This window comes from Rhinatrema bivittatum, chromosome 7, assembly GCF_901001135.1.
Source record: "Rhinatrema bivittatum chromosome 7, aRhiBiv1.1, whole genome shotgun sequence".
Taxonomy (NCBI): domain Eukaryota; kingdom Metazoa; phylum Chordata; class Amphibia; order Gymnophiona; family Rhinatrematidae; genus Rhinatrema; species Rhinatrema bivittatum.
In genome coordinates this window covers 37,362,958-37,388,438 of record NC_042621.1, presented here as the reverse complement: position 1 = coordinate 37,388,438, position 25,481 = coordinate 37,362,958, and the positions used below count along the sequence as shown (strand labels likewise).

The 25,481-nt window shown below is 45.5% G+C and overlaps 1 protein-coding gene across 1 annotated transcript in view; it reads left to right on the top strand.

The window, feature by feature from the left end:
• PKD1L3 (polycystin 1 like 3, transient receptor potential channel interacting) overlaps positions 1-25,481 on the top strand; it is a 305,810-nt gene that overhangs the window by 24,236 nt on the left and 256,093 nt on the right. Inside the window, exons 4-5 of the mRNA XM_029610662.1 lie at positions 310-532; positions 19,028-19,233. Coding sequence (XP_029466522.1) covers positions 310-532; positions 19,028-19,233 — 429 coding nt within the window. The remainder of the gene's footprint in view (positions 1-309; positions 533-19,027; positions 19,234-25,481) is intronic.

Below are 25,481 nucleotides of genomic sequence, written 5' to 3'. Positions count from 1 at the left end.
ATGGCTGGCATCATGTATACCTGTGTCTCTTGCTCTAAATACTAATGCCTTCATCCTGTTTCATTTTACTGGCCAAAACCAGTTCAGGGACGAGTGCTGGCCCAATCACTAGAATGCAGGTGAAACATGTTGTAAAACACCTCACAGAGAGGGGACCCCACAGGCTGAAAGTAGACCTGACTCCATCATTCCTTATCCAAAAGAAGGCACATCCAGGTCCGTAGAAAGGATGACTTCACTCTTCCTGCAGGACCAAGCTGAACAGTGCAAGATCTACTCCCTGATGGTCCTGTTCTCCTCCCATTCTAGATTGTTTTATCAAGACATGAAAGCTTGGAAGTTTTCACCACCCAGCACAATATGAGCTTAAAGCAGGTCCTGGTGATAGCAGTGAACATGACTTCAAAGCAAGATAGCCTGATAGTGCAGCTGCAGCCTGATCGTCCACTTCCATTCAGATTTTACCTGGGCTTCCAATATCAACCAAACGATACCCACTTCGACCTGACTATGACCCTTCCCAACCAAGGGAAGCAAAATGGTAAGATTTGGAACATGACTACATCTGTAATCTCTGCATGATCTTGGGGTGTGTGCGTGTGTTTGTGTGTGCATGGAGGGAGAGGGCATAGAAATATCTCTTCCTTAAGACACTTTGATTCCACACACTCCAATTCCAGATCTTCTCGTGTGCTTCACTTCTGCTAAAAAAATAGTTTATTTGTATGATCCAGAAGAGCAAATAGTGATTTATGCGTGTAAATTGGACCTCTTACTCCTGGGGGAATTCTGCGCAAAAAAAAAAGTAAAATTCTGCACAAAAAATGTAAAATTCTGTAAAATTCTACATACTTTATATTGGTCAAAATAACACAATATACATAACAGTCTTTAAGTAATTAATTTAAAATGTAATACAGAAAAAAGTTATCACTTAAAGATGCAGTTTGAAATATTTTGAGCAGAATTTCCCTAGAAGTTCACTGTAAGAGTGTCTCTTCCACCCTCTCTTCCTACTCCCCTAGCCAGTCTCCTTTCACTTTGCCCTCTCACCAACTTCTTCACCTGCCATTATCTCTCCCCTCACCCTCTAGGCTCAACCCCTTCCACTCTATCTCCACACCCAGAGTTTGACCCCTCTCAGTACTGCCCCTAACACAGACTCCCTCTGTTCCCCTCTCTCTCTCTCTCGCACACACACACACATAGAGGTTCCATCTCTCTATAGTGCACTTTCACCCCCCTCATACAGGCTCCCTCTCTCTCTCTTTCTCACACAAACCCCCACTCATACAGGCTCCCTCTCTCTCTCACACACATATCCCCTCATACAGGCTTCCCCTCTCTCTTGCACACACAGCTAACACAGGCTCCCTTTCTCTCTCACTCATATACCCACAAACAGGCTACCTATGTCTCTCTCTCACACAAATCTGCACATAGGCTCCCTCTCTATCTCACATACACACACATCCCTTCACACAGGCTCTCTCACACATATACAAGCCATTTGCACAGGCTTTCTTTCTCACATATACAGACACCCTCACAGGCTCCCTCTCTCATGAACAAACAAGCACCCTCACATACACATAATCCCTTTTTTACACATACCAGCTCCCAATCTCTCAAACAGGCTTCCTCTCTTTGGCACCCACATCCTCCCTCTCACCTCCCAGGCGCACAGTCTTACACACACAAACACACTCACTCTTACCGGGGCCTGCTCCATCTTCACTGCAAACAGTACAACCTCCACTCGCATCACGCCAGGGCCTGTTACATCTTCGTCATGAGCAGCCTCCACTCGCGGCATACCAGGGCCTCTTGCATCTTCGCCTCGAGCGGGACGGCCTCCTCTCATGGCACACCGGGGCCTGTTGCATATTCATTCTGAGTGAGACGGCCTCTGTTCACGGAACGCCAAGGCCTGATACTTCTTCGTCACGAATGGGATGGCCTCCGCTCAAAGCACACTGGGGCCTTCCAAATTCTGCTGCAAGGAGGGGCATTCCCCCAGGACTAACCTCTTTTAATATGGCAAAAAGCAATCATATGTTCCACAACATGCTAAAATGCTGAGGGAAAGGCACAGAGAGGCTTTCCTGTGCCTTGGGGGATTCATTGGATTTGTAGGGAAGGGTGGTCCTTTTCCGCAAATGGATCAGGTCTATCAAGAAAATCTAACCTGTAAACAGGAGGATTCTCTAAAATTCTTTTTAGATCTGAAGAGTTAGAAGTCTTTTTAATAGTATTAAGAGAGTCCAGTATTTTTGAGTTTTACTTAAGCTGCATAAGGAATTGATCTACCTTTATGTGAGTGTTGTATATTAAAGAACTGTCTCCTGCCTGTTAATTTGTATATTCTGAATGGTGGGTTTTTTTTGTTCCTACTGCAATTTTCTTTCTTTTCATAAAATCTATATTTGTTTGAAATACAATTGTTGCATGCGTAGACTCTTGGGCCAAGGTGGAGTTGGTGCAATCAGCAGGGAGGAGCCCTGTGGGTCCCCACTATCGGCTGGTAGAACTGGATAAGACGGAGGCCCAGCTGGAGCATCACCTATACCAGCTCTCATTCCCCCCTAGGTTTCAGAGCTGGCAGGCAGGGGTCTCTGATGGAGATCCATAGAAATGGTCAGGCCAGGATCCAGGGCAGGCAGAGTTCCGAAGTAGTCAGAGAGCAGGCAGTGGTCAGTGGCAAGCAGAGTTCAGATGTAGTCAGAGAGCAGGTAGTGGTCAATGGCAGGGGGAGTTCAGATGTAGTCAGAGAGAAGGCAGTGGTGAGTGGCAGGCGGAGTTCAAGTGTAGTCCAAGACAGACCGAAGTCAGAACCAGAGATCTGTCCAAGGGAAGGTGAGACAGATGGGCAGGCAGAAAGACGAGGAGACAAATGACACAGAAGAACTGAAGACTGACCACAAGATGAAGACCACACAAAGGACTGGAGACTGACCACAAACAAAGACAAGGACCACTGGGACAGGAATGCAGGAGACCAGGAACTGAAGCGACAAAGATCAGGAACCAAGGCAGGAACACTGAGGCAGCTCGCTCTAGACAGTAGTGGACCTAGTGCTGAGGCAAGGAGGAGCTGCTTCAGTGGCCTTTTATTGGCCTTTGTTAGTGAGGTCATCATAGGGAGCTGCTGGCCTTTTCCCACTGCGGGTCCTTTAAATGTATCAATGTCGGGCACGCACTGATACATTAGTGATGCATCAGGAGGGTGCGCACTGATATATTAGGAGGACCTGGGGAGAACAGCAGCTTCAGAAGCAGACTGAGTGCAGCAGCCTGCCAAGCATCCATTCAGGGGTCTTCCCCGGCATCAGAGTTTGTTCCCCTGGGCTCAGGGATGGAGGTAAGTGCAGTGGTCCATGGGACAAGCTAACGGATTGCCAAACGCAACAACAATACTTGATGTGGACTGTTTTATATTTGGAGAGTGATGCTATTTATTTAAATCCTTATAAATTATACTTGTTCCCAACCCTGCAGCAAGTGGATCAGCAGGGCTTGGAAATGTGATTCTATTGAAAGGAGGGAAGGTTACATATACATTTGCTTTGATCTGTTTGTGGCGTTTGATAGTTGATACCATCAACCATTACATCCCTCTCTCCTGGCTGATGGAATAATAATAAAGCTTTGGTTGGCTTAGAGGAATGTTTCCAGGAGGTTTTGATGGGTAAAGTATCTTCTTGACTTTGGCCTCTACTTTCTGGGGAGCCACGGACGCCAATTCTCTCTCCCACTTTATTCAATATTATTATTATTATTATTATTATTTAAAGCTTTTTTATACCGGCATTCATGATAAAATCATATCATGCCGGTTTACAGAAAACAGGGGAGTGATAAACATTGAACGAAAACTGGTGTTGATATGTAGCGAAGAAGTTACAATAAACAAGGGAAAATTAGAACTTGGAGAAGAAGAAGAAGAAAAATATTTATTTGATTTTTGTGGGTCAGCTGATAGCTAAGTATGGGATAAAATATTGTTAGCTGATAACATTGGGCTTTGTGTCAGCCTGGGAAGTAAACATAATGATGTGATAATAAATCTTAATCAATATGTAGTGGATCCCCCATTTGAGCAATTTAGCAGCAACCAGAAGTGCTCCGGGTAAAGGTCCAAGTTCAAATGGGGGGAAACTATCTTCCTGGGCCCCTGGTATGGACAATCACTATGGCAGTCAAAGGCTCATATTCCAGCTCAATGATTACTACTAGGTGCAAGAGTGTCCAATATAACATTAAGGCAGCCAGAATTAGTAGGGTAGAAAGCCAAGATCAAACCAGTGGCTATCCATTCAGCCAGCGCATTGGGAAAATTGAGAAATAAAATCAAACAAAATCCAGAATGGTGATCAAAATTATCAGTTTACTGTAACTTAAATAGAAGTATCCTAGCCAAAATTTAAAAAATAAAAAATATTATTGTTTCCTTGTCCATTTTAAATCTTTTTACCACTATCCCTTCCCTTTCACCTTCATCCATAATAACAATATCCTCCCCTTGTAGGGTAGGATAGCTAGAGTGAAGCTCCAGCATAAGCTGGTCAAGATACAACGATTATTCCCAAGTACAAAAACTTTAGAAAAATTCCAAACTAGATTAAAAAAAACCTATTAAACTGTAATCCAACTACAACAATCTTGAAGCCTCTTGAGTTCTCTTCTCAAAAGTCTCAATACTTTTCCTTACCTATGCTGTTAACTGGGTGCCTGGGCAAAAATTTCTTTGATACAGCCTTTTGGGACTTCTGGACTGATCAATGTTTCTTCAAAAAATCTTCTCAAAACCAATAGCATGCCTGCAAATCACTGCACCCCCAGGGATGAGGCCTAGACTCTCCTTCCTCCTCCAGTCTTCTTCCACTCACCCACTGAAAACTGAACGTATTCATTGTGGATTTTATATCCCACACAAGCCTTTCCCCAAACACAGAGTTATAGCAGAGGGAGGAATCTTGAATATAAAAAACCCCTCCTACTGCCCATTGCTGGACAAAATACTGGGGATAATGTTAGTAACTGGCAAAGCCCTGTCACAAATGCCTGACTAGCATTGTTCAATGGATGAGGTGAAACACACTGAAATTAAATGTAACCCCCTGGATATGGCCCAGTCTCTTGGAGAGGGTTCAGTAAGAAAAATGTCAAACAATCTTGTAGTGGACCCATCCAGAATCACCCAAGTACATACACTTTTCTGGAACTGGATCAGAAAAACCTTCCCCTGAGGTCTCCCCTTGTGAACTCTACCTCCTCCTACTCTTATTATAATGCCCTCTTGATCGCTTACCTCGTGGGGTGTTCCAGGGTCCAGGACCAACCTGGCAGGAGCTATCCCTATGGCAGATTCTGTCAGTCCTCACATTCTTGGTGCCTGGTGCCTCTACCTGGGTAAGAAGGTGTTAGTAGGTTGGATTTCCCTCTCTTCACCCCAGGAAACAAATGGGACTGTGAACAAGGCTGGCAGTATGTACAAATATATACAGGTTTATTAGACTATATAAGTATTTAGATTTGTACATGGCAAACAGCACACTTATCTATTCATGGTTAATAATCTCAGGCCATACATTTCTACATGGTAGGAAGAACATGTATTATGTGGCAATTTGAGATTGTTGGCCCCCACAGTATATGACCATATAAAAGGGACCTCTTCAGTTCCCACTTAATCAAATGGTATTATTATCCTCCCCCTTTTTCCCCAAGTCTCACCCATGTGAAAATATGCAATTGGTTTGGTAGGCAGTGTTAGCCTCAAGGGTCTGTTCTATCTATACCACTGCCATCTCCTTGGTGCTGCTTCCACTCTGTGCCAACACTGGGATCCATGCCCTCCTGGGGATCTGACTCCACCTTCCGGTCTGTCACTGGGGCCCACACCCTCCTGGGGGACCTGACTTTGCTTCCTGGAATGCTGCTGGGGTCCACACCCTCCTGGGAGATGAGACCACCTGCTGGAGTGCTGCTGGGGTCCTCGCCCTCCTTTGGGACCCAACTCTGCCTCCTGGAATACTGCTGAGTTCCATGCCCTCCTGAGGGGACTTTCTATCTTCTGCTGGGGTCCCATTCCTCCTGGAGGACTGCTCGATCTGCCGCTGGCATCTCCTTGCTCAAAGGGAACCCAGAGACTCCTCCCAATTTACTACTGGGGTCCCCTTCTGCCTGAGGTCTGCTTGATCTGCTGCAGGGGTCCCCTTCCTCCTGAGGGCCTGTGTGACCTGCTGCTAGGGTCCCCTTCTGCCAGGGGGACTGCTTAATCTGCTGCTAGAGGTCCCCTTCCTCAAGGGGGACCCAGGGTTTTTTGGGGGTTTTTTAAACTCCCGATCTGCCAATTTCCTTCGGTGCCTCTCCCTTAGTAGGAGGGTGTTTCCTAGCTTGGGTTTACAGCTCCACTAGGTGTATGGCTTGTTTAGCATTCAGTGAATCAGACCCTCTACACTCTGAGCTTTAATGATTGTAGCTCTGCTAAGCTCATGGCCAGTCATTTGCTGTTGCCCAGCATGAATGTGTCACTTTCTCTCAGCCAAAAGGCCAAGCCCCAAGCAGGACCATGAAAAGAGAATACATGCACACCCTTCCATCCTGCCTGGCTTTTTTTGTTGTTGTCTGAGAACTGGGTACCCAAGGGTCTGACCCCTTGTAAGTCAGGAGGAGAATCTGGCTTTTCCAACAAGCCTTCCCGGACAATTCATAACCACCTCTAACTCCTGTAAGAATGTGACTGTAAATATTCATTAAGTTATTTATTTTATCCCCATACAATTCTTTTACTCCCCACTGTTCCTCTTTTTTCTCCATCCCAGTTATTCCACCCCTGGTTTTTTGTAACTGCTTCCCCTTTGCACCAGTTTAGTTCTACTGTTCTTTGCACCCCCTGTTTGTATGTAAACCAGCATGATGTGACTTGTTCATGAATGCCGGTATATAAAAAACCTAAATAAATAAAAATAAAATAAATAAATCTGTTTGCTTCCTAGGACTGTTTGTCAGTAGATTTTTCTCACAAATCCCTCTCTCATTCAGAATTTTCCAATGTAGAACTTTTCCAGTCATAATTCTGTATGATTTAAAGTGACATGCAAATTTCCCTACCTGAATCTCTGACTCATCTATTCAATGGTCATTTAAGCACGTTCACAGTAAGGTTTCTTGGGCTGGTACATAGTGTTACATGTGCTGCTCACGTCAGCCCTGCTGTGCGGCCCTCTCACCTTTCCAGACGGACTCCAGCTGCTGGCTCCTCCTCGCTGGCGGCGCAGGCCGCCATCTCCGACTTTGGGTTCCCTCCAGTGCCTCCGGCCCTGCCACACTACACAGTGTTGCTAGCCAAGATGACCCTGTTCGTCGGGCCTCTCCGCGTGGCCCGCGGAGAGATGCCGCCATCAGCACCACATCCCTTCCTAGGCACGCGCATCACTGATTCTTTTAAAGGGCCCACGGTGGGAACCTGGCCGCGGACCTGGATGCTGACGTCAGACTCCTCAGTGTATAAAAGCTCAGGCCTCGCTCCATAGCATTGCCTTTGCAACACGTCTCGTACTCCTCGTACTCGTTGCTATTCCTGAATCGTCTCATCATTGTATTTCTGTCTTCCTGGTTCCTGTTTGTCTATGTGTTGGATTGACTCTCTGGATTTGATCACTGCTACACCTGACTACTCTTCAGCTTCCCACCAGCCCCGGATCTTCGCTACGCCCGACTACTCTTCAGCTTCTCTCCAGCCCCGGACCTCCGCTACGCCTGACCACGTCTGCCTTCTCCGTGCCCTGACCATTGCCTTGATTGATTACGCCTGCCTTTTCCGTACCTTGACTACTGCCTGGATTGACTACGCCTGCTTTCTCCATGCCCAGAGTTGTGAACAGGGTCATTGCTTTGCATGACTACACTATAGACTTTCTGTGTCCAGAGTTCTACATTGCTTGCCACAACTTCCATTCACCGCCAGCTCTAAACCTCGCCTGTCAGCGACGTCTCTCCTTGCCTATCCTCTGGACATGGCCTTCCTTTGCTTGGGTGCCTCCAGTTCCCCATTGTTCCTTTGGCACCTGAGCCTCTGTACCAAATCCAGTCTAGGATAGAACTACACCATCTACGGATTGTTGTCTCTGGGCTGAACTAATATTCTTCTCTAGCTAACCTCGAGGCCCACCTAAGTCCTGATGGCCTCGGCACCCAAAGGCTCAACCCGAGGGGAACGAGGGCTGGTATAGGTGAAGCTCCAGCAGCCTCTAGCTTCAGTCCACTCCACCTACTGACGGTGGGGATCCGTAGGTCCTCGCTTATGGGTTGCGTCAACCCCACCTCAGCCCAAGGGTCCACCTCCAACACAACACATAGCTGCATTGTCCTCTTTGTTTTCTCTGCACAGTTCACTTAAATGATAGCATGCTCTTTAACCTCTGTCTTCCTTTGGGGGGGGGGGTCACTATGGTTGTTACTGGTAGACAATCCCTAATTAACTCCACACCAAGGTATATTTCATAAACTTTAACTTTTATTTATTGGGGTTACCAGCAGGGTAACTGTTTCCAAGTTGGACAGAAAGTAATGAAAGGTTTTGTATGTTAGAAAAGTTCACAAGCTTTATAGCCAAGATACCAAGATAGTAATCCAACAGTGATCAAGAAGTTCCACAAATCTCCCCAAACGTCTGTTCCATTCTTAAATAATTGTATTTATTTTATTGATTTATATTCTGGTTTTTCAGGCACTTCAAAGCAGATTACTTTAAGATACTATAGATAAGGCTCCCGTATTCCTTTAGAAATACATGGTTTGATTTTCAGTTAGTCTTCTAAATCTCCAAACCTCATTTTTTTTTTTTTTTACAACATTAGAATACATTTTCCACAGCTCCACATATCTACATCACTCTGTTCTAAATCTGGTACTCACATCAGGCAGTTTTACTCCTGGGTTCCTCCACCCCCAGCAATGTCCAGGACAAGACTTCCCAAATGGGGTCATGCAACTTTTAGCTGGGGTCACAAGGGCCTCAAAAGTCAGCGCCAACAGCAGTAACATTAGTAGAGAAAGTCAGCATGGGAACTGTTAGCCAGCATGTGCATGAGTTTCTGTGGTAACAGGAAGTCCTGCATGAGAAAGGGCCACTATAGGGCACAAGAGCTCACACTAGCCTGTAGGTCCTTTGCTGACTTTCATTAATATTGCTGCTGCCATTTGCAGATCACTGTCGGATTTGGGACAAGCCATGAAGGGAGGGGAGGGGAAGGGAGGGAGAAGGATGAATATGCATGGGTGAGAGGAGATTACCATTACTCCTTCTTTCTCACACCTAACTCAGAGAAAAATTGCCCTTGTCATCAACCTTCCCTGTCTTCCCACCATTTGTCATCAACATTTGACCCAGAGCGCAAAGAAAAATCTTGCTCCTCACCCTTTCTAGGAGATGTTTGGAGGAGGGGGCTATTTGAAGGGAGGGATGAGATGCAGTAGGGATTTGAAAGTTGGATAAGGGATTGGCTGTGGAGGGTGAGACATGGGAAGTATGACACTGGGGCTCTCACTCTTCACCTGCTTCTCTTCTCAGATCCAAGCCAGATCCCAGTTTAAATCCTCATAAGAGGAAATAACTTATGTGCCTTGGACCTTTCCCCTTGAGGGGGAAAGCCCCTGCAGGAATCTGGTGCTAACCTTTAAAAAGGAGATAGAGCAGCTTTTAAACTAGAACAAAGGGGAAAATCGACAGTCGCTCAGCAGCTCATGGTTCGGAGGGAGGTATCTTCAAAGGATACTAATGACGCATTATAATTAGGGCATTCCAACAGTGAAGTTCCAATAATAAGAAAAGTAGTCCAAGTGCCTGTAACTAAAAAATCACCTGAGCTAAAAAATTCTAACTTATCCTTATCAATTATGAAGAAGAATGAAAATACAAACAAAAAACAAACTTTGAAATGTTTGAATGCTATTGCCAGAAGTCTAAGAAGTAAGATGGGAGAATTAGAATGTATAGCAGTGAATGATGACATAGATTTAATTGACATCTCAGAGACATGGTGGAAGGAGGACAACCAATGGGACAGTGCTATACCGGGGTACAAATTATATCCCAATGACAGAGAGGAGCACACAGGAGGCGGTATAGCACTTTATGTCCAGGATGGCATAGAGTCCAACAGGATAAACATCCTGCATGAGACTAAATGCACAATCAAATCTTTATGGGTAGAAATCCCTTGTGTGTTAGGGAAGACTATAGTGATAGGAGTGTACTATCGTCCACCTGGCCAAGATGGTGAGATAGACAGTGAACATAAGAACATAAGAAATTGCCATGCTGAGTCAGACCAAGGCTCTATCAAGCCCAGCATCCTGTTTCCAACAGAGGTCAAGCCAAGCCACAAGAACCTGGCAAGTACCCAAACACTAAGAAGATCCCATGCTACTGATGCAATTAATAGCAGTGGTTATTCCCTAAGGTCCAGATTTTAAAAAGCATTTACATGCGTAAATCTGGGTTTTACGCATGTAAATGCACTTTACTCGAGTAAGTGGGCTTTTGAAAATTGCTACAATATATGCCATTGAATCGTCCATAGGATTTATTCGCATAAGTGCACTTTACGTGAGTAAATGGCTTTTGGAAATTGCTACAATAGTAGTTACATTTACATGCGTAACTCCTTTTGAAAATTACCCCCTAAGTAAACTTGATTAATACCTGTTAATGGACTTCTCCTCCAAGAACTTATCCAAACCTATTTTGAACCCAGCTACACTAACTGCACTAACCACATCCTCTTACAACAAATTCCAGAGCTTTATTGTGTGTTGAGTGAAAAAGAATTTTCTCCCATTAGTCTTAAATGTGCTACTTGCTAACTTCATGGAATGCCCCCTAGTCCTTCTATTATTCAAAAGTGTAAATGCTAAGAGAAATTAGGGAAGCTAACCAAACTGATTGTGCGGTAATAATGAGAGATTTCAATTACTCCAATACTGAATGGGTAAATGTATCATCGGGATATGCTAGAGAGATAAAGTTCCTGGATGGAATAAATGACAGTTTTATGGAGCAATTGGTTCAGGAACTGATGAGAGAGGGAGCAATTTTAGATCTAATTCTCAGTGGAGCACAGGATTTGGTGAGAGAGGTAATGGTGGTAGGGCCGCTTGGCAATAGTGATCATAATATGATCAAATTTGAATTAATGACTGGAAGGGGGACAGTAAGCAAATCCTTGGCTCGCGTGCTAAACTTTCAAAAGGGAAACTTTGATAAAATGAGAAAAATTATTAGAAAAAAACTGAAAGGAGCAGCTATAAAGATAAAATGTGTGCAAGAGGTGTGGTCAAAAAGAAGTTGGCTGTAGAGGCAAAAACTCACAGAAAATACTTTAAAAAAATATATCCGAAAAAGAAAGCCTGTGAGGGCGTCTGTTGGACCATTAGATGATTGAGGGGGGTTAAAGGGGCACTTAGAGAAGATAAGGCCATCACGGAAAGATTCAACAATTTCATTGCTTCGGTGTTTACTGAAGAGGATGTTGGGGAGATACCTGTTCCGTAGAAGGTTTTCATGGGTAATGATTCAGATGGACTTAACCAAATCACAGTGAACCTAGAAGATGTGGTTGGCCTGATTAACAAACTGAAGAGTTGTAAATCACCTGGACCAGATGGTATACATCCCAGGGTTCTGAAGGAACTAAAAAATGAAATTTCAGACCTATTAGTAAAAATGTATAACCTATCATTAAAATCATCTATTGTACCTGAAGACTGGAGGGTGGCTAATGTAACCCCAATATTTAAAAAGGGCTTCAGGGGCGATCCGGGAAACTACAGACCAGTTAGCCTGACTAAAGTGCCAGGAAAAGTAATGGAAAGTGTTCTAAAGATCTAAATCACAGAACATATAGAAAGACATGGTTTAATGGAACAAAGTCAGCATGGCTTTACCCAAGGCAAGATTGGCTTCACAAATCTGCTTCATTTTTTTGAAGAAGTTAAACATGTAGCTAAAGGCGAACCAGTAGATGTAATGTATTTGGATTTTTTGACAAGGTTCCTCATTTTTTTGACAAGGTTCCTCATTAGAGGTGACTAGGAAAAGTAAAAGGTCATGGAATAGGTGGCAATGTCCTTTCTGGATAGCAAACTGGCTAAAAGACAGGAAATAGAGAGTAGGATTAAATGGACAATTTTCTCAGTGGAAGGGAGTGGGCAGTTGAGTGCCTCAGGGATCTGTATTGGGACCCGTACTTTTCAATATAGTTATAAATGATCTGGAAAGAATACGAAGAGTGAGGTAATCAAATTTTGAAGATGATACAAAATTATTCAGAGTAGTTAAATCACAAGTGGTTTGTGATAAATTGCAGGAAGACCTTGTGAGACTGGAAAATTGGGCATCCAAGTGGCAGATGAAATTTAATGTGGATAAGTGCAAGGTGATGCACACAGGGAAAAATAACCCATGCTATAGTTACACAATGTTAGGTTCCATATTAGGAGCTACCTCCCAAGAAAGAGATCTAGGTGTCATAGTGGATAACTCATTGAAATTATCGGTTCAGTGTGCTGCGGCAGTCAAAAAAGCAAATAGAATGTTGGGAATTATTAGAATGGGAATGGTGAATGAAACGGAAAATGTCATAATGCCTCTGTATCGCTCTATGGTGAGACCGCACCTTGAATACTGTGTACAATTCTTGTCACCACATCTCAAAAAAGATATAGTTGCGATGGAGAAGGTACAGAGAAGGGCGACCAAAATGATAAAGGGGATGGAACAGCTCCCCTATAAGGAAAGACTAAAGAGGTTTGGACTGTTCAGCTTGGAGAAGAGATGGCTGAGGGGGAATATGATAGAGGTGTTTAAAATCAAGAGAGGTCTAGAACGGGTAAATGTGAATCAGTTATTTATTCTTTCAGATAATAGAAGGAATGGGGGGAGGGGGGGGTGGCACTCCATGAAGTTAGCGTGTGGCACATTTAAAACTAATCGGAGAAAGTTCTTTTTCACTCAACGCACAATTAAACTCTGGAATTTGTTGGCAGGGGATGTGGTTAGTGCAGTTAATATAGCTGGGTTTAAAAAAGGATTGGATAAGTTCTTGGAGAAGTCCATTACCTGCTATTAGGGATGTGAATCGTTTTACGACGATTAAAATTATCGTCCGATAATTTTAATATCGTCTTAAACCGTTATGAAACACAAAACAATAGAGATTCTAACGATTTATCGTTATAAATCGTTAAAATCGTGAGCCGGCACACTAAAACCCGCTAAAACCCACCCCCGACCCTTTAAATTAAATCCCCCACCCTCCCGAACCCCCCCCCAAATAACTTAAATTACCTGGTGGTCCAGCGGCGGTCCGGAACGGCAGCGGTCCGGAACGGGCTCCTGCTATTGAATCTTGTTGTCTTCAGCCGGCGCCATTTTGGAAAATGGCGCCGAAAAATGGCGGCGGCCATAGACCAACAGGATTCGACGGCAGGAGGTCCTTCCGGACCCCTGCTGGACTTTTGGCAAGTCTTGTGGGGGTCAGGAGGCCCCCCCCAAGCTGGCCAAAAGTTCCTGGAGGTCCAGCGGGGGTCAGGGAGCGATTTCCCGCCGCGAATCGTTTTCCGTACGGAAAATGGCGCCGGCAGGAGATCGACTGCAGGAGGTCGTTCAGCGAGGCGCCGGAACCCTCGCTGAACGACCTCCTGCAGTCGATCTCCTGCCGGCGCCATTTTCCGTACGGAAAACGATTCGCGGCGGGAAATCGCTCCCTGACCCCCGCTGGACCTCCAGGAACTTTTGGCCAGCTTGGGGGGGGCCTCCTGACCCCCACAAGACTTGCCAAAAGTCCATCAGGGGTCCGGAAGGACCTCCTGCCGTCGAATCCTGTTGGTCTATGGCCGCCGCCATTTTTCGGCGCCATTTTGGAAAATGGCGCCGGCTGAAGACAACAAGATTCAATAGCAGGAGCCCGTTCCGGACCGCTGCCGTTCCGGACCGCCGCTGGACCACCAGGTAATTTAAGTTATTTGGGGGGGGGGGGTTCGGGAGGGTGGGGGATTTAATTTAAAGGGTCGGGGTGGGTTTTAGCGGGGTTTTAACGATTTTAACGATTTATCACGATATTTTACCCCCCCCAAACGGCAACAATACGATTCCCTCCCCCTCCCAGCCGAAATCGATCGTTAAGACGATCGAGGACACGATTCACATCTCTACCTGCTATTAACTAAGTTGACTTAGAAAATAGCCACTGCTATTACTAGCAACAGTAACATGGGTAGACTTAATTTTTGGGTACTTGCCATGTTCTTAAGACCTGGATTGGCCACTGTTGGAGACAGGATGCTGGGCTTGATGAACCCTTGGCCTGACCAGTATGGCATGTTCTTATGTTCTCCTGAAGAAGAGGTCCCCGTGCTCACTAACCTTGGCTGGCTGCTCTCTTCACTCTAGGGTAGAGTCTCTTCAGTCAGTCCCCCTGCCAAATCCTTGAACCACAATTTATAGGCTTACAATCCCTCCCAAAGAAGATCCTCCTTCCCACCCTCTTAAAGGAAAATACCATACAAAATCCATTAATCAAATGCTTCTGGAAATTTATCTCCATAGATTGTGTGGACATTTACATGTAGATGGAACTCTCACCACTCCTACTGCCAAAATTGGAGGCATAAAAAAAGGGCCCCCAAACATACAAACTCAAACAAACCCTCACACTTCAGAAAATAGTCAAAGGACTCCCTAAACCAGGGGTCAGGAACCTTTTTGGCTGAGAGAGCCATAAACGCCACATATTTTAAAATGTAATTCCATGAGAGCCATACAATATGTTTAAAACTAAATACAAGTAAATGTGTGCATTTTATGTAAGATCACACTTTTAAAGTACAATAAGTCTCTGAAAATATTACACCAGGCCCTTAAGACACCAATACATCTCCTATTAGGAAAACGGACCAAGTCAGGCTGCTATAGAGTCCTACACAGAAACTACACGCCAGCAGAAAACCTCACCTGAATCACATGCTGTCCCTCACCTAACATAGAATAAAGAGACCAAAACACATAACAAGAAGCATGCAGAAAAAACTGAATTGGAAACTGCAACAAGCCAGAGTCTCTGTATGCAGTGTAACAAAGGAAAAAAGAAACATCACCCATCCTTATAAAACAAATCAAGAAATATAAAATCATCAGCAGTAAAACTGTACTAACAAAAAGAACATATTTTGAAACAGCTGATGAGTGGAATATCCAATAATTAAAAACTCATATAAAACATTTCCAGATACCAACAAAATATTTCAAAATAGCAGACACAAAGACCCAGTAATGAAAAATAAGGATACAAAATTTTTTTTTGCTTCATATCTGGGAACGTTTGATATCCAGGTGTCCTGAGATTGTTCTGAATTAGCAGGAGGAGGGGTGGTTTGCTTGGAACTTTCTCCTCTCTCAGTCACATACCAGCGCTCTCTCTCACACTGGCTCTCAATTACACACCTATACAAACATGCTCTCAGTACTCACATATACACATGTTTTTTCTCTCTCACTTATATAGGCTCTTAATTACACATTTACACACATGCTGTCTATCTTTTCACGCTTACACACACACACACACAGGCTTTCAATCACATAAATACATGCTGACTTTTTCTCTCACACACAGACTCTCATTCACATGCTTACAAACATGTCCTCTCTTTCTCTCATTTACACACAGGCTCTCAATCACATACTCACATGCTCCCTCACCTAAATCAGCTCTCAATCACACAGACACACATGGTCTCTCTCTCTCATTTAAACACAGGCTCTCAATCACATACTCACATGCTCCATCACCTAAACCAGCTCTCAATCGCACACAGACACACATGATCTCTCTCTTACTTATACACACAGGCTCTTAATCATACATACACATGATTTCTCTCACACACAAAGGATCTCAATCATACACACATACTCTTTCACACAAACAGGTTTTCAATCACAAACTTACACATACAGGTTCCCAATCGTAAACTTACATTCATGCTCTCTCTCTCTCTCTCTCTCTCACAGGCAGGCTCTCAATCACAGACATACTCGCTTTCACATGTACAGGCTCTCAATCATTCACATACATGCAATCTCTCACTCACTCACTCACACACACACACAGGCCCCCGCGGCCCGGAAGAGGAAGTGGAGCGTATCGGGTGCGTGCGCGGCAAGAAGAGGCCACGCTAGTGCGCTCGGCATCGGCCCGAAGAAAAGAAGACTGCAGCGCGGCTCGGAGGAAAATGAAGAGGTTCAGCCGCGGCCGATGGGACTCCGCCTCCGCGAGGGCTGAAAATGAAGAGGTTAGCGTTGGGAGGAGGCTGCTGCTGCCGCGAGTTCCCGGGGTGGGGAAGAGAGAGAGTGAATGAGCGAGCAAGCATGTGTGTTTGCTCGCTCATTCACTCTCTCACCCCCACCCCGGGAACTCGCGGCAGCAGCAGCCTCCTCCCAACGCTAACCTCCTTCATTTTCAGCCCTCGCGGAGGCGGAGTCCCATCGGCCGCGGCTGAACCTCTTCATTTTCCTCCGAGCCGCGCTGCAGTCTTTTCTTCGGGCCGATGCCGAGCGCACTAGCGTGGCCTCTTCTTGCCGCGCACCCACCCCATACGCTCCACTTCCTCTTCCGGGCCGCGGGGGGAGGGGGGGGGGGCAGGAAGAAGAGAGCACGCCGGTGCCGCTGACTCCAGCTGTCCTGCCGCGTTCCGCCCAGCATTTTAAGCCCGGGCGGAGGAGGACCGGGGAGCAGCTGGGTCAGCGGGAAAGTGTGGCGACTGTCTGCGAGCCAGATGCAGCTCTCAAAAGAGCCATATCTGGCTCGCGAGCCATGGGTTCCCGACCCCTGCCCTAAACATTTCTGGGGACACCATTGGAGACATGCCCATTTGGGAGATTTGTCACATAAATACAGAAAAAATATGAAGTGTTGGTTGTGGGGGACTATAAGAAGGCTAATTTAGTCATGGATGTGATTTTAGAAGGCATAATGATTTTGGTTAGCTTTCAATTCAAAGCCTGGGAGTAATTTTAAATGTCAGTCTTTCCAAGATACCACATATTAACATGATGGCAATGTCAGCCTTCTTTTATGTGCATAAGGGCCGTCAGCTTATTGGGTGCAGTTCAAGATTTTAATTCTTCTATTTAGTTGTGAGAGGTTTGAGACTATCTTATGTAGAAAACAAAGTATCTGTTTATGTTGCCCCACATTTGTTACATTCCATATTCAGCCAACATTTGCAACTTGACTCAGTCTCTTCCTTGAGACTTGTGAAAACTCATCGAGACCCTTTTTTGTAATGTTATATCTAATGAACTCTGATTTATTGATAACGACTAATTTTCAGGAAAGAAGTAAAAGCCTTTAGATGATTTCAGAATTCTCAACATTCCCTTAATTGCTAATATATGAATGTAATCTTATTTTTATATATTGTTTTATTGCTAGTTTATAATTTAGTATTATCAGACTTATTTATTGTTTTATAGTTCTTATTTAATTTTTGCACTTTTGTTATGATTATTGGATTTGTATTTATCAGTGGTGATGTATTCATTAATATTGTTTTATTGTTATACTTTACTTGGAGCACTTTGTATGATTAGTGAGTAACAAATTTGGATAGGATTAGCTAATTCTTTCAAGATTAAATTGCTTTAATAATTTGAAATTTGACTATTTTAGGAGCTTTCTATACCTATGTTTTTGGTTTTATTTGTTTAACTAATTCTAGTTATACTGCATGTGTCAGTATCATCTGAGGTGCCTACTTGGACTTCATTCTGTAACTGGCAGATTACAAAAGTCGCTGCAGGCATCTGCATGCATTTTATTAAAATATTTTCTTTGCAACATCAGCGTTATGTTTGGCCAGCCACAATCGGCCACACTTATCCAAACTTGACACTGCCCCATTGCCAACGCCACCGCTCCTGGCCAATGCTCCCTAGGCATGCGCAAGAAACTGCGAGCATCTGATATAGGCCCCATGGAGAGATCAGGAATAGAGGCATACCATAATGATGTTGGCACAGCTGGGTATTTAAACCCTAGCTGCGCATACAGCAATTGCCTCAGCAACAGGTCCCCCCGTCTAGCCAAAAGAACGTGTTGCCTTGCCTCATCCAGCTTTGCCTCATCCATCCTGTCCAAGCTTTGCCTCGTCCAGCTTGTCCAGCCATGCCTCTTCCAGCCTTGCCTTGTCCAGTCTGTCCAGCCTTACCTCATCCAAACCTTGCCTTGCCCTGTCCAGCCCTGCCCTGTTCCTGTTCTTACCCTGTGTCTGTTGCCTTTCGCTGTCTACCTGCCTTGTCCTTGTCTTCAGAGTCTTCTTGTCTTGTCTTGTCCATCTTGTCCTGTCTTGTCCCTCTGTGTGTAGTCTGTCTTGGCCTGATTCTCTGGTTCTGCCTCAGACCTGGGCTTCCTCCTTGCTTCCTGCCTGGATCTGACCTTGTCTTGTATCCTGACTGCAGCCTGCTTGCTGCCTGCCCTGACTCTCATCCCATCCCTGGACTCTACCTTGATTTACCCTCGGGATCCTCCTAAGTCCCCCCAAGGGTTCAACCTGCGGGGATCGGAGCTGGTTTAGGTGAAGCTCCAGCTTGTCCCAGATCAGGGAATGTTCTCCAGCTGTTAGTAGGGGCCTAATAGGCATGCCTACAGGACTGCATCAACTTTACCACAGCACAAGGGCTCACAATCATTACAATCAATAAGAGAAACACCCTTTTTTAAATGTACATGTTATTTTAAATAAATCCTCCTTAAACATTAATATGTATCAGAAAAGTATCATTCTCTTCAGTGTCTTTCGCAAAGAATTTTTGCATGCCAGTATATTTCGCACATGTTTCAAGTTGTCTTTTGCTAAAATGAAAGCCCTTATTGCATGTGGGGCTTCTTCTTGTAGCCTCTGTCCACCTTGATTTCTGGATTCCCCCTGGTATCTCTTTGTATGTTGACTTTGTTGCTCTTTTGGTTTAAAGTGGAAGAAAACACGTGGATTCTCTCACCAGAGCAGTTGAAGAACGGGACAGGGATCTACCACATCACAGCTGTTTTGCAGAACAGCAGCGCCTGGGCGGAGCAGACACATGTGATATGCTCTCTCACCACCTTTGCTACCCAATGCCTCTTCTGGAACTCAAGCTTGAAGACATGGGAAGGCAATGGGTGTCATGTAAGCAGTAATGTCTTTTCCATCTCTGCATAGATTTGGGATGCCTTACGGATAGTTGAACCTCCTTTCAAATTCCCCCAACTGGACCATTAGGTCCTACAGGAAAAACTGGTGAAAAGCCCTTTGCCCTTTGCCCGGATAAACAAGCTCTCTGAACTTTCCTACACTGCATGCATGAGATCAGCAATGCACTTACTTTTACCAGCGGCAAAAGAAGGCAGGCTCAGAGGTGGACCTGGTTTAGGGGAGGAGATAATGCATTGTTTTAGAGGGAAAAGGTTTCCACAGAAAACGCAGATGAGAATGCCTGCAGCTCCTTTTTCACTAGGGAGATTTCCAAGGGAGAGGATGTTATGTTGGAGCTGCTGAGCTCCTCTCATTTTTCTTGTGAAAAATGGGTAGTGTTATGTTATATAACATCCACCCTCACCACCCTCAAGAACAACAGGGGCTTGCTGCCTTCAACATAACACCTCCCATCCTCCTCCTCCTCCTCGTGATGCTTTGCTCCCCCAGCACCAGTTTCTTTACCCAGCACCATCAATTTATTTATTTATTTATTTATTTAAATTCTTTTAATATACCGATGCTCAAGACCAGGTCTTATCGTACCGGTTTACAATGAACTAGGGGGAAAAACCAGTTAACAATGGAAGCAAGAAATTACATTATAACAGGGAATGTGGAACTTGGTTGTTAGAGAAAAGGATAGGTTAAACAATTTCTAACTGGAGAACAAAGCAAATAAGCAGAAACGTGAGTGTTTACATGGTAAGCATTATATACAAAATTACGTGGTGTGTAATATAAGGCAAGTTATATTAAAGTGCAGTTAGCCGAGAAATAGTTCCTTTTTTGAGTTGCTGAAGGAGGACGCAACCGCGGGGTATGTAACTGTGGGGGTGATCCTGCAGTTTCTTCAGGGGTATGCTTGGGCGAACAGCCAAGTTTTTAATTTTTTTCTGAAAGTGATATGGCAATGTTCCTGGCGGAGATCTGGCGGAAGAGAGTTCCAGTGATGCGGACCGGCAGTTGATAGAGCACGTTTTTCAATGGTGTTGTGGAGAATGGACTTTTTTGGGGGAACCTGGAGGGAATCTCTGTATGCAGATCTGGTGGGTCTTGCAGAGGCGTGTGGTTTGAGGGGTATGGTAAGCTGGAGCGAGGATTCCTGAAATAAGGTTTTGTGGATAATAGTAAGTGTCTTGAAGAGAATTCTGTGGCGAATGGGTAGCCAGTGGAGTATTTTTAGAATCGGGGTGATGTGGTCCATGCGGCGAGAGTTTGTGAGGATCCTGGCTGCAGCGTTTTGCAGCATTTGAAGAGGTTTGGTAGAAGAGGCCGGGAGACCTAGCAACAAAGCATTACAATAGTCAATCTTTGAGAATAGTATGGCTTGAAGGACCGAACGGTAGTCGTGGAAGTGTAGAAGAGGTCTTAACTGTTTTAGTACCTGTAGTTTATAAAAACCTTCTTTGGTGGTGTTGTTGATGAATTTTTTGAGGTTCATTCTGGAGTCTAGGAATGCCCTTAGGTTTCTCACTTGACTTGTTAGTGGTGTGTTGGTATTGAAGGCTAGCGGGTTATTATCATTGGGGGAAATGATTAGCAGTTCGGTCTTGGACGTATTGAGTACGAGGCAGAGACTTGTGAGAAGGAGGTTGATGGTGTGGAGGCAGCTATTCCAGTAGTTTAGGGTGTCTGAAACTGGATCCTTGATGGGGATTAGGATCTGCACATCGTCTGCATAGATGAAGTATGTGAGGTTGAGATTATTGAGGAGTTGGCATAGGGGGAGAAGATATATGTTGAATAGGGTCGGCGAGAGAGAGGAACCCTGGGGAACTCCTTGTTTGGCAGCTACAGGGTGAGACTCTTTGTTGATTATTTTAACTTTATAGTATCTGTCGCTTAGAAAGGATTTTAACCAGAGGAGTGCAGCCCCTGAAATGCCTATTTCCATCAGACGGTTGATGAGGATTGTGTGGTTAACTGTGTCGAACGCTGCCGAGATGTCTAGCAGGGCTAGTAAGTATGATTGACCTTTGTCGAGACCCAACAGGATGTTGTCCGTTAATGAGAGAAGGAGAGATTCTGTATTTCTGCATTTCCTGAAACCGAATTGCGATGGATATAGTATGTTGTGGGATTCGAGGTAGTCAGTGAGTCTGGTATTGACCAGCTTCTCCATTAGCTTGGCTATGAAAGGTAGGTTAGCGATAGGGCGAAAATTTGTGGGGTTAGATGGGTCCAAGTTGGGGTTTTTTTAGTAATGGTTTCAGCGAGGCTGTTTTTAAAGCATCCGGAACAGTACCGTTTGAGAGTGACAGTTTATGATGTCGGCCAAAGGTTTGGCGATGATGTTAGGGATTGTGAGAAGGAGTTTGGTCGGGATTTGGTCTATAGGGTGCGAAGAGGGCTTCATTTTTCTTGATGATAGATTCTATTTCCAGGGATGATGGTAGTAATCAAAAGATTCTAGAGACCGTTTGTGTGTCAGTGGGGCATGGTTTTGGTCAGGAGGAGGCTGGGAGTTGGGAATGGGGTTGGAAGATAGTAGCGGGATAAGTAAATTTTTTATTTGTTGTCGAAGAAGACTGCCAGCTCGGAGGATTTGTTTGTGCTTCTTCTTCCGGGATGGCTGGAGGAATAGGGGTGGTGAGTGTGGCAACATATGAGAAGAGAGTTTTTGGGTCATACAGGAAGCCGTGTATTTTTTTGGCGTAGAAGTCCCTTTTGGTACGAAGAATAGTGGCCCTATAGTAGCTCATTGTGGTTTTGTAGGAGGCCCGTGCAGTGGTGGTGGGATTCTTCCGCCATTGTTGTTCTTTGTGTTGAAGGCTTTGTTTAAGTGTTCTTAATTCTGATGAGAACCAGGGTTTTTTGTTAGTACGGGCAGGATTAATATGTTTGGATGTCAAGGGGCATAATTTATCAGCTGCTGCGTGGGTGATAGTTAACCAGGAGTTCATGGCGGTGTCCGCATTTGTGAGGTCCAGGTTAGTTAGTTCCTTGGTGAGCGTGTTGCTGAGAGCATCCATGGAGCATGCTTTTCTAAATTGGATCGTGGATTTGGTGTTGTTGGTGGTGGGTTTTTTCTTTATGGATATTTCAGTTTCAATAATCGAGTGATCTGACCAAGGGATGGGGGTGCAGGTAGGAGGATAAGTGGTCAAGATCTGGTCATTCGTAAATATTAAATCTAGCGTGTGTCCTGCTTTGTGCGTGGGTTTGTTAATGATTTGTTTGAAGCCCATTGCCATGAAGGAGGAGAGGAGGGCTTCGCAGTTGGCTGAGGGGGATGGGGAATCAACATGAATGTTGAAGTCTCCTAGCAGGATCGCTGGTGAGTTGGTATTGATGTGTTTGGCTACAAGTTCTATGAGAGGCGATGGGTCGGAGTCTAGGAGCCCAGGCGGGGCATAGATGAGGCAGATTTGGAGTTGAGTGGATTTAAATAGCCCAATTTCGAGTTTGGTTGAAGTTTTAATTGAGTGCTGGGTTAGTCTTAATTCTTTTTTTGCAGCTAGCAGTAATCCTCCCCCTCTTTTTTTAGTTCTGGTGATGGAGAAGAAGTCGTATAGCTGAGTTGGTAATTGGTTGATTAGAGGTGTGTCTGTGTTTTTCAACCATGTTTCAGTTATAGCACACAGGTCCGGTTGAGTGTCCAGTAGGTAGTCGTTGAGCAAATGGGATTTTTTTGACAAAGATTGGGAGTTGAGGAGGGTTAGTGTGATTAAGGATAGACCAAGGAATTGGTTTAGAGGGGAAATCATAATGGGGATCAGGGATCTCTTAGAACGTTGTGTCTTGGGTAAGGGTGAATTAACTCTGTTGAGGAATGAGTGCGGAATGATAGGGATAGGGAGGGTTTGCATCATGTTGATTAACTGGTGAGGCTGGATGACTGTTGGAGCGGCTGGATGCCTGTTGGTGAGGCTGGATGACTGCTGGTGAGGCTGGATGACTGTTGGTGAGGCTGGATGACTGTTGGAGCGGCTGGATGCCTGTTGGTGAGGCTGGATGACTGCTGGTGAGGCTGGATGACTGTTGGAGCGGCTGGATGACTGCTGGTGAGGCTGGATGCCTGCTGGTGAGGCTGGATGACTGTTGGAGCGGCTGGATGACTGTTGGAGCAGCTGGATGCCTGCTGGTGAGGCTGGATGACTGTTGGAGCGGCTGGATGCCTGTTGGTGAGGCTGGATGCCTGTTGGTGAGGCTGGATGACTGCTGGTGAGGCTGGATGCCTGATGGTGAGGCTGGATGACTGCTGGTGAGGCTGGATGCCTGTTGGTGAGGCTGGATGACTGCTGGTGAGGCTGGATGCCTGTTGGTGAGGCTGGATGACTGCTGGTGAGGCTAGAAAACTGCTGGAGAAATGAGCGAGGGAGGAGAGGGTGGGTGCGTGATTGTGGGGAGCTGAGGCCGGTGCGTTTAGGTTACTAGAGGGAGGGATATCGGTGGATGATAAGCGTGGGGTGGCTTCTTCTGTGATCTGGTGCACACTAAGGGGCACACAAAGGGGCAGGCCCCTTTGTCGCGCTCCTTAGACGCGCGACGCCAGGCGCGAGACGCCTGGGTGGGTCTTGAGCCCTTTAAGGGCACTTTAGATGACGTCAGGAGGTGGGCGGGCTTACCGCGTGTCCCTCCTGCACTGGGCCGGTTCGGGGCTCCTGCTCTTTTTTTCTCCGCGGGCCGCTAGCCGCGCGGGAGGCCGAGGCCTTGTCTGCCTCCCCTGACCCCGATGGGTCCACGCCGATCGCGCGGGGAGGGTGGCCAGCCAGGAAATGGCCGGCCTGGGAGCGTCTTGAGCCCTTTAAGGGCACTTTAGATGACGTCAGCACTTTAGATGACGTCAGCACTTTAGATTACCCAGCACTTGGGCTCAGCACTAGTATACCTTGGACCCCCTCTCTTTCCCCTATGCACAGCAGCCAGCCTCCAGCCCCAACCCCTCCTATAGCCAGTCAGCCTCAACCAAACAGCCTCCAGACTCAACCCCCCCCATCCAGCCTCCCCCCACCCAGCAGACCTGCAAGCTTCAGACCCCCACCCCAGTCAACCTGAGACAATCCCCCTGTCAGCCTCCAGCCCTTCTCCCCACCCCATCCAGCCTCCAGCCTTGGATCCAACGACCCTAGGCAGCCTTCCTTCCCCACCTCAGAAAAACAGTCCCTTATCCTGCAGTCTTTCCTTTACTGTCTGGAAAAGTGCAGCTTTCTGCATTCTCATGCAGATCAGCAGGAGAAAGAATGCAGGCACCCATGAGGCTCAAACTCTCAGGGAGCCATGCACTGGTCTGCATGTCTCATAATGCAGAGAGCTGTGTACTACTGGGACCATTTGACCGAAAATGTGGATGGTGTCCCACCCTGTACTGATATCTATGAGTCGCACTGTATGGCTGGAAGTGGGGACAGATTCTGGGCAGGGTGGTTAAGAATAACCGAGCAGATTGGATCATTTTCTGCCATCATGACTACTTTTATCCAGCAAAGTCAGCAAATACTTTTCTGATGGAAAATGTAAGAAGCCTACATTGGATAGAAACAATGTCAATAACATACAGAGTGTGGATCAGTTAGAATCAATCTAGATTTTAGTGGAATAGTTAATCTTTAGAGAAGTGGGTTTTTTTATTTGACTCTTTGAGGTTTTATGTTTCTTCTGAAATGTTTTTATTGTATTCTGTGTTGCTCATTGAAGCAGCTATCCCACTTCTTCATGCCGGTGGCAGGGTACCCGAGCTGGTGGGCACCTTGGATGTGAGTGCAAGCATGTGGCATGATATTGTCCTTCGGGGTGGGTATTCAGAGTTGCGGTTGGGGCAAAACCATGCCCGGGTAATGACGACCCCCTTGCTTGGAAACATGGCAGGGGTTTGGACAGTGGAGGCTGTCTTGCTTGGCTAAGGTGAACAGCAATAAAGGGGTCTGGTTGGATGGATATCAATTGGACTGGCTTGGGTATGGGCAGTTGGAAATTAATGTTAGTATTAATAAAGCTGCGTCCTGTTAATCTCCACAATTATGCTTTCTTTCTATTCATTGTCTGGCTGTTTGCTGGTTGTGAGGTGGGCAGGATCACTGAACTGCCAATGTTATGGAGTATAGAAAGTATTAGTACTATTTAGAGGCTTTAAAAAATCAAAGGAAGGTGGGATTTGGGGGTCATATTATGACATTGCAGTCCCATGATGTTGCAGTGGAGGAGCAGATAATAATGGAGAACTTTATGAATTCAATTCT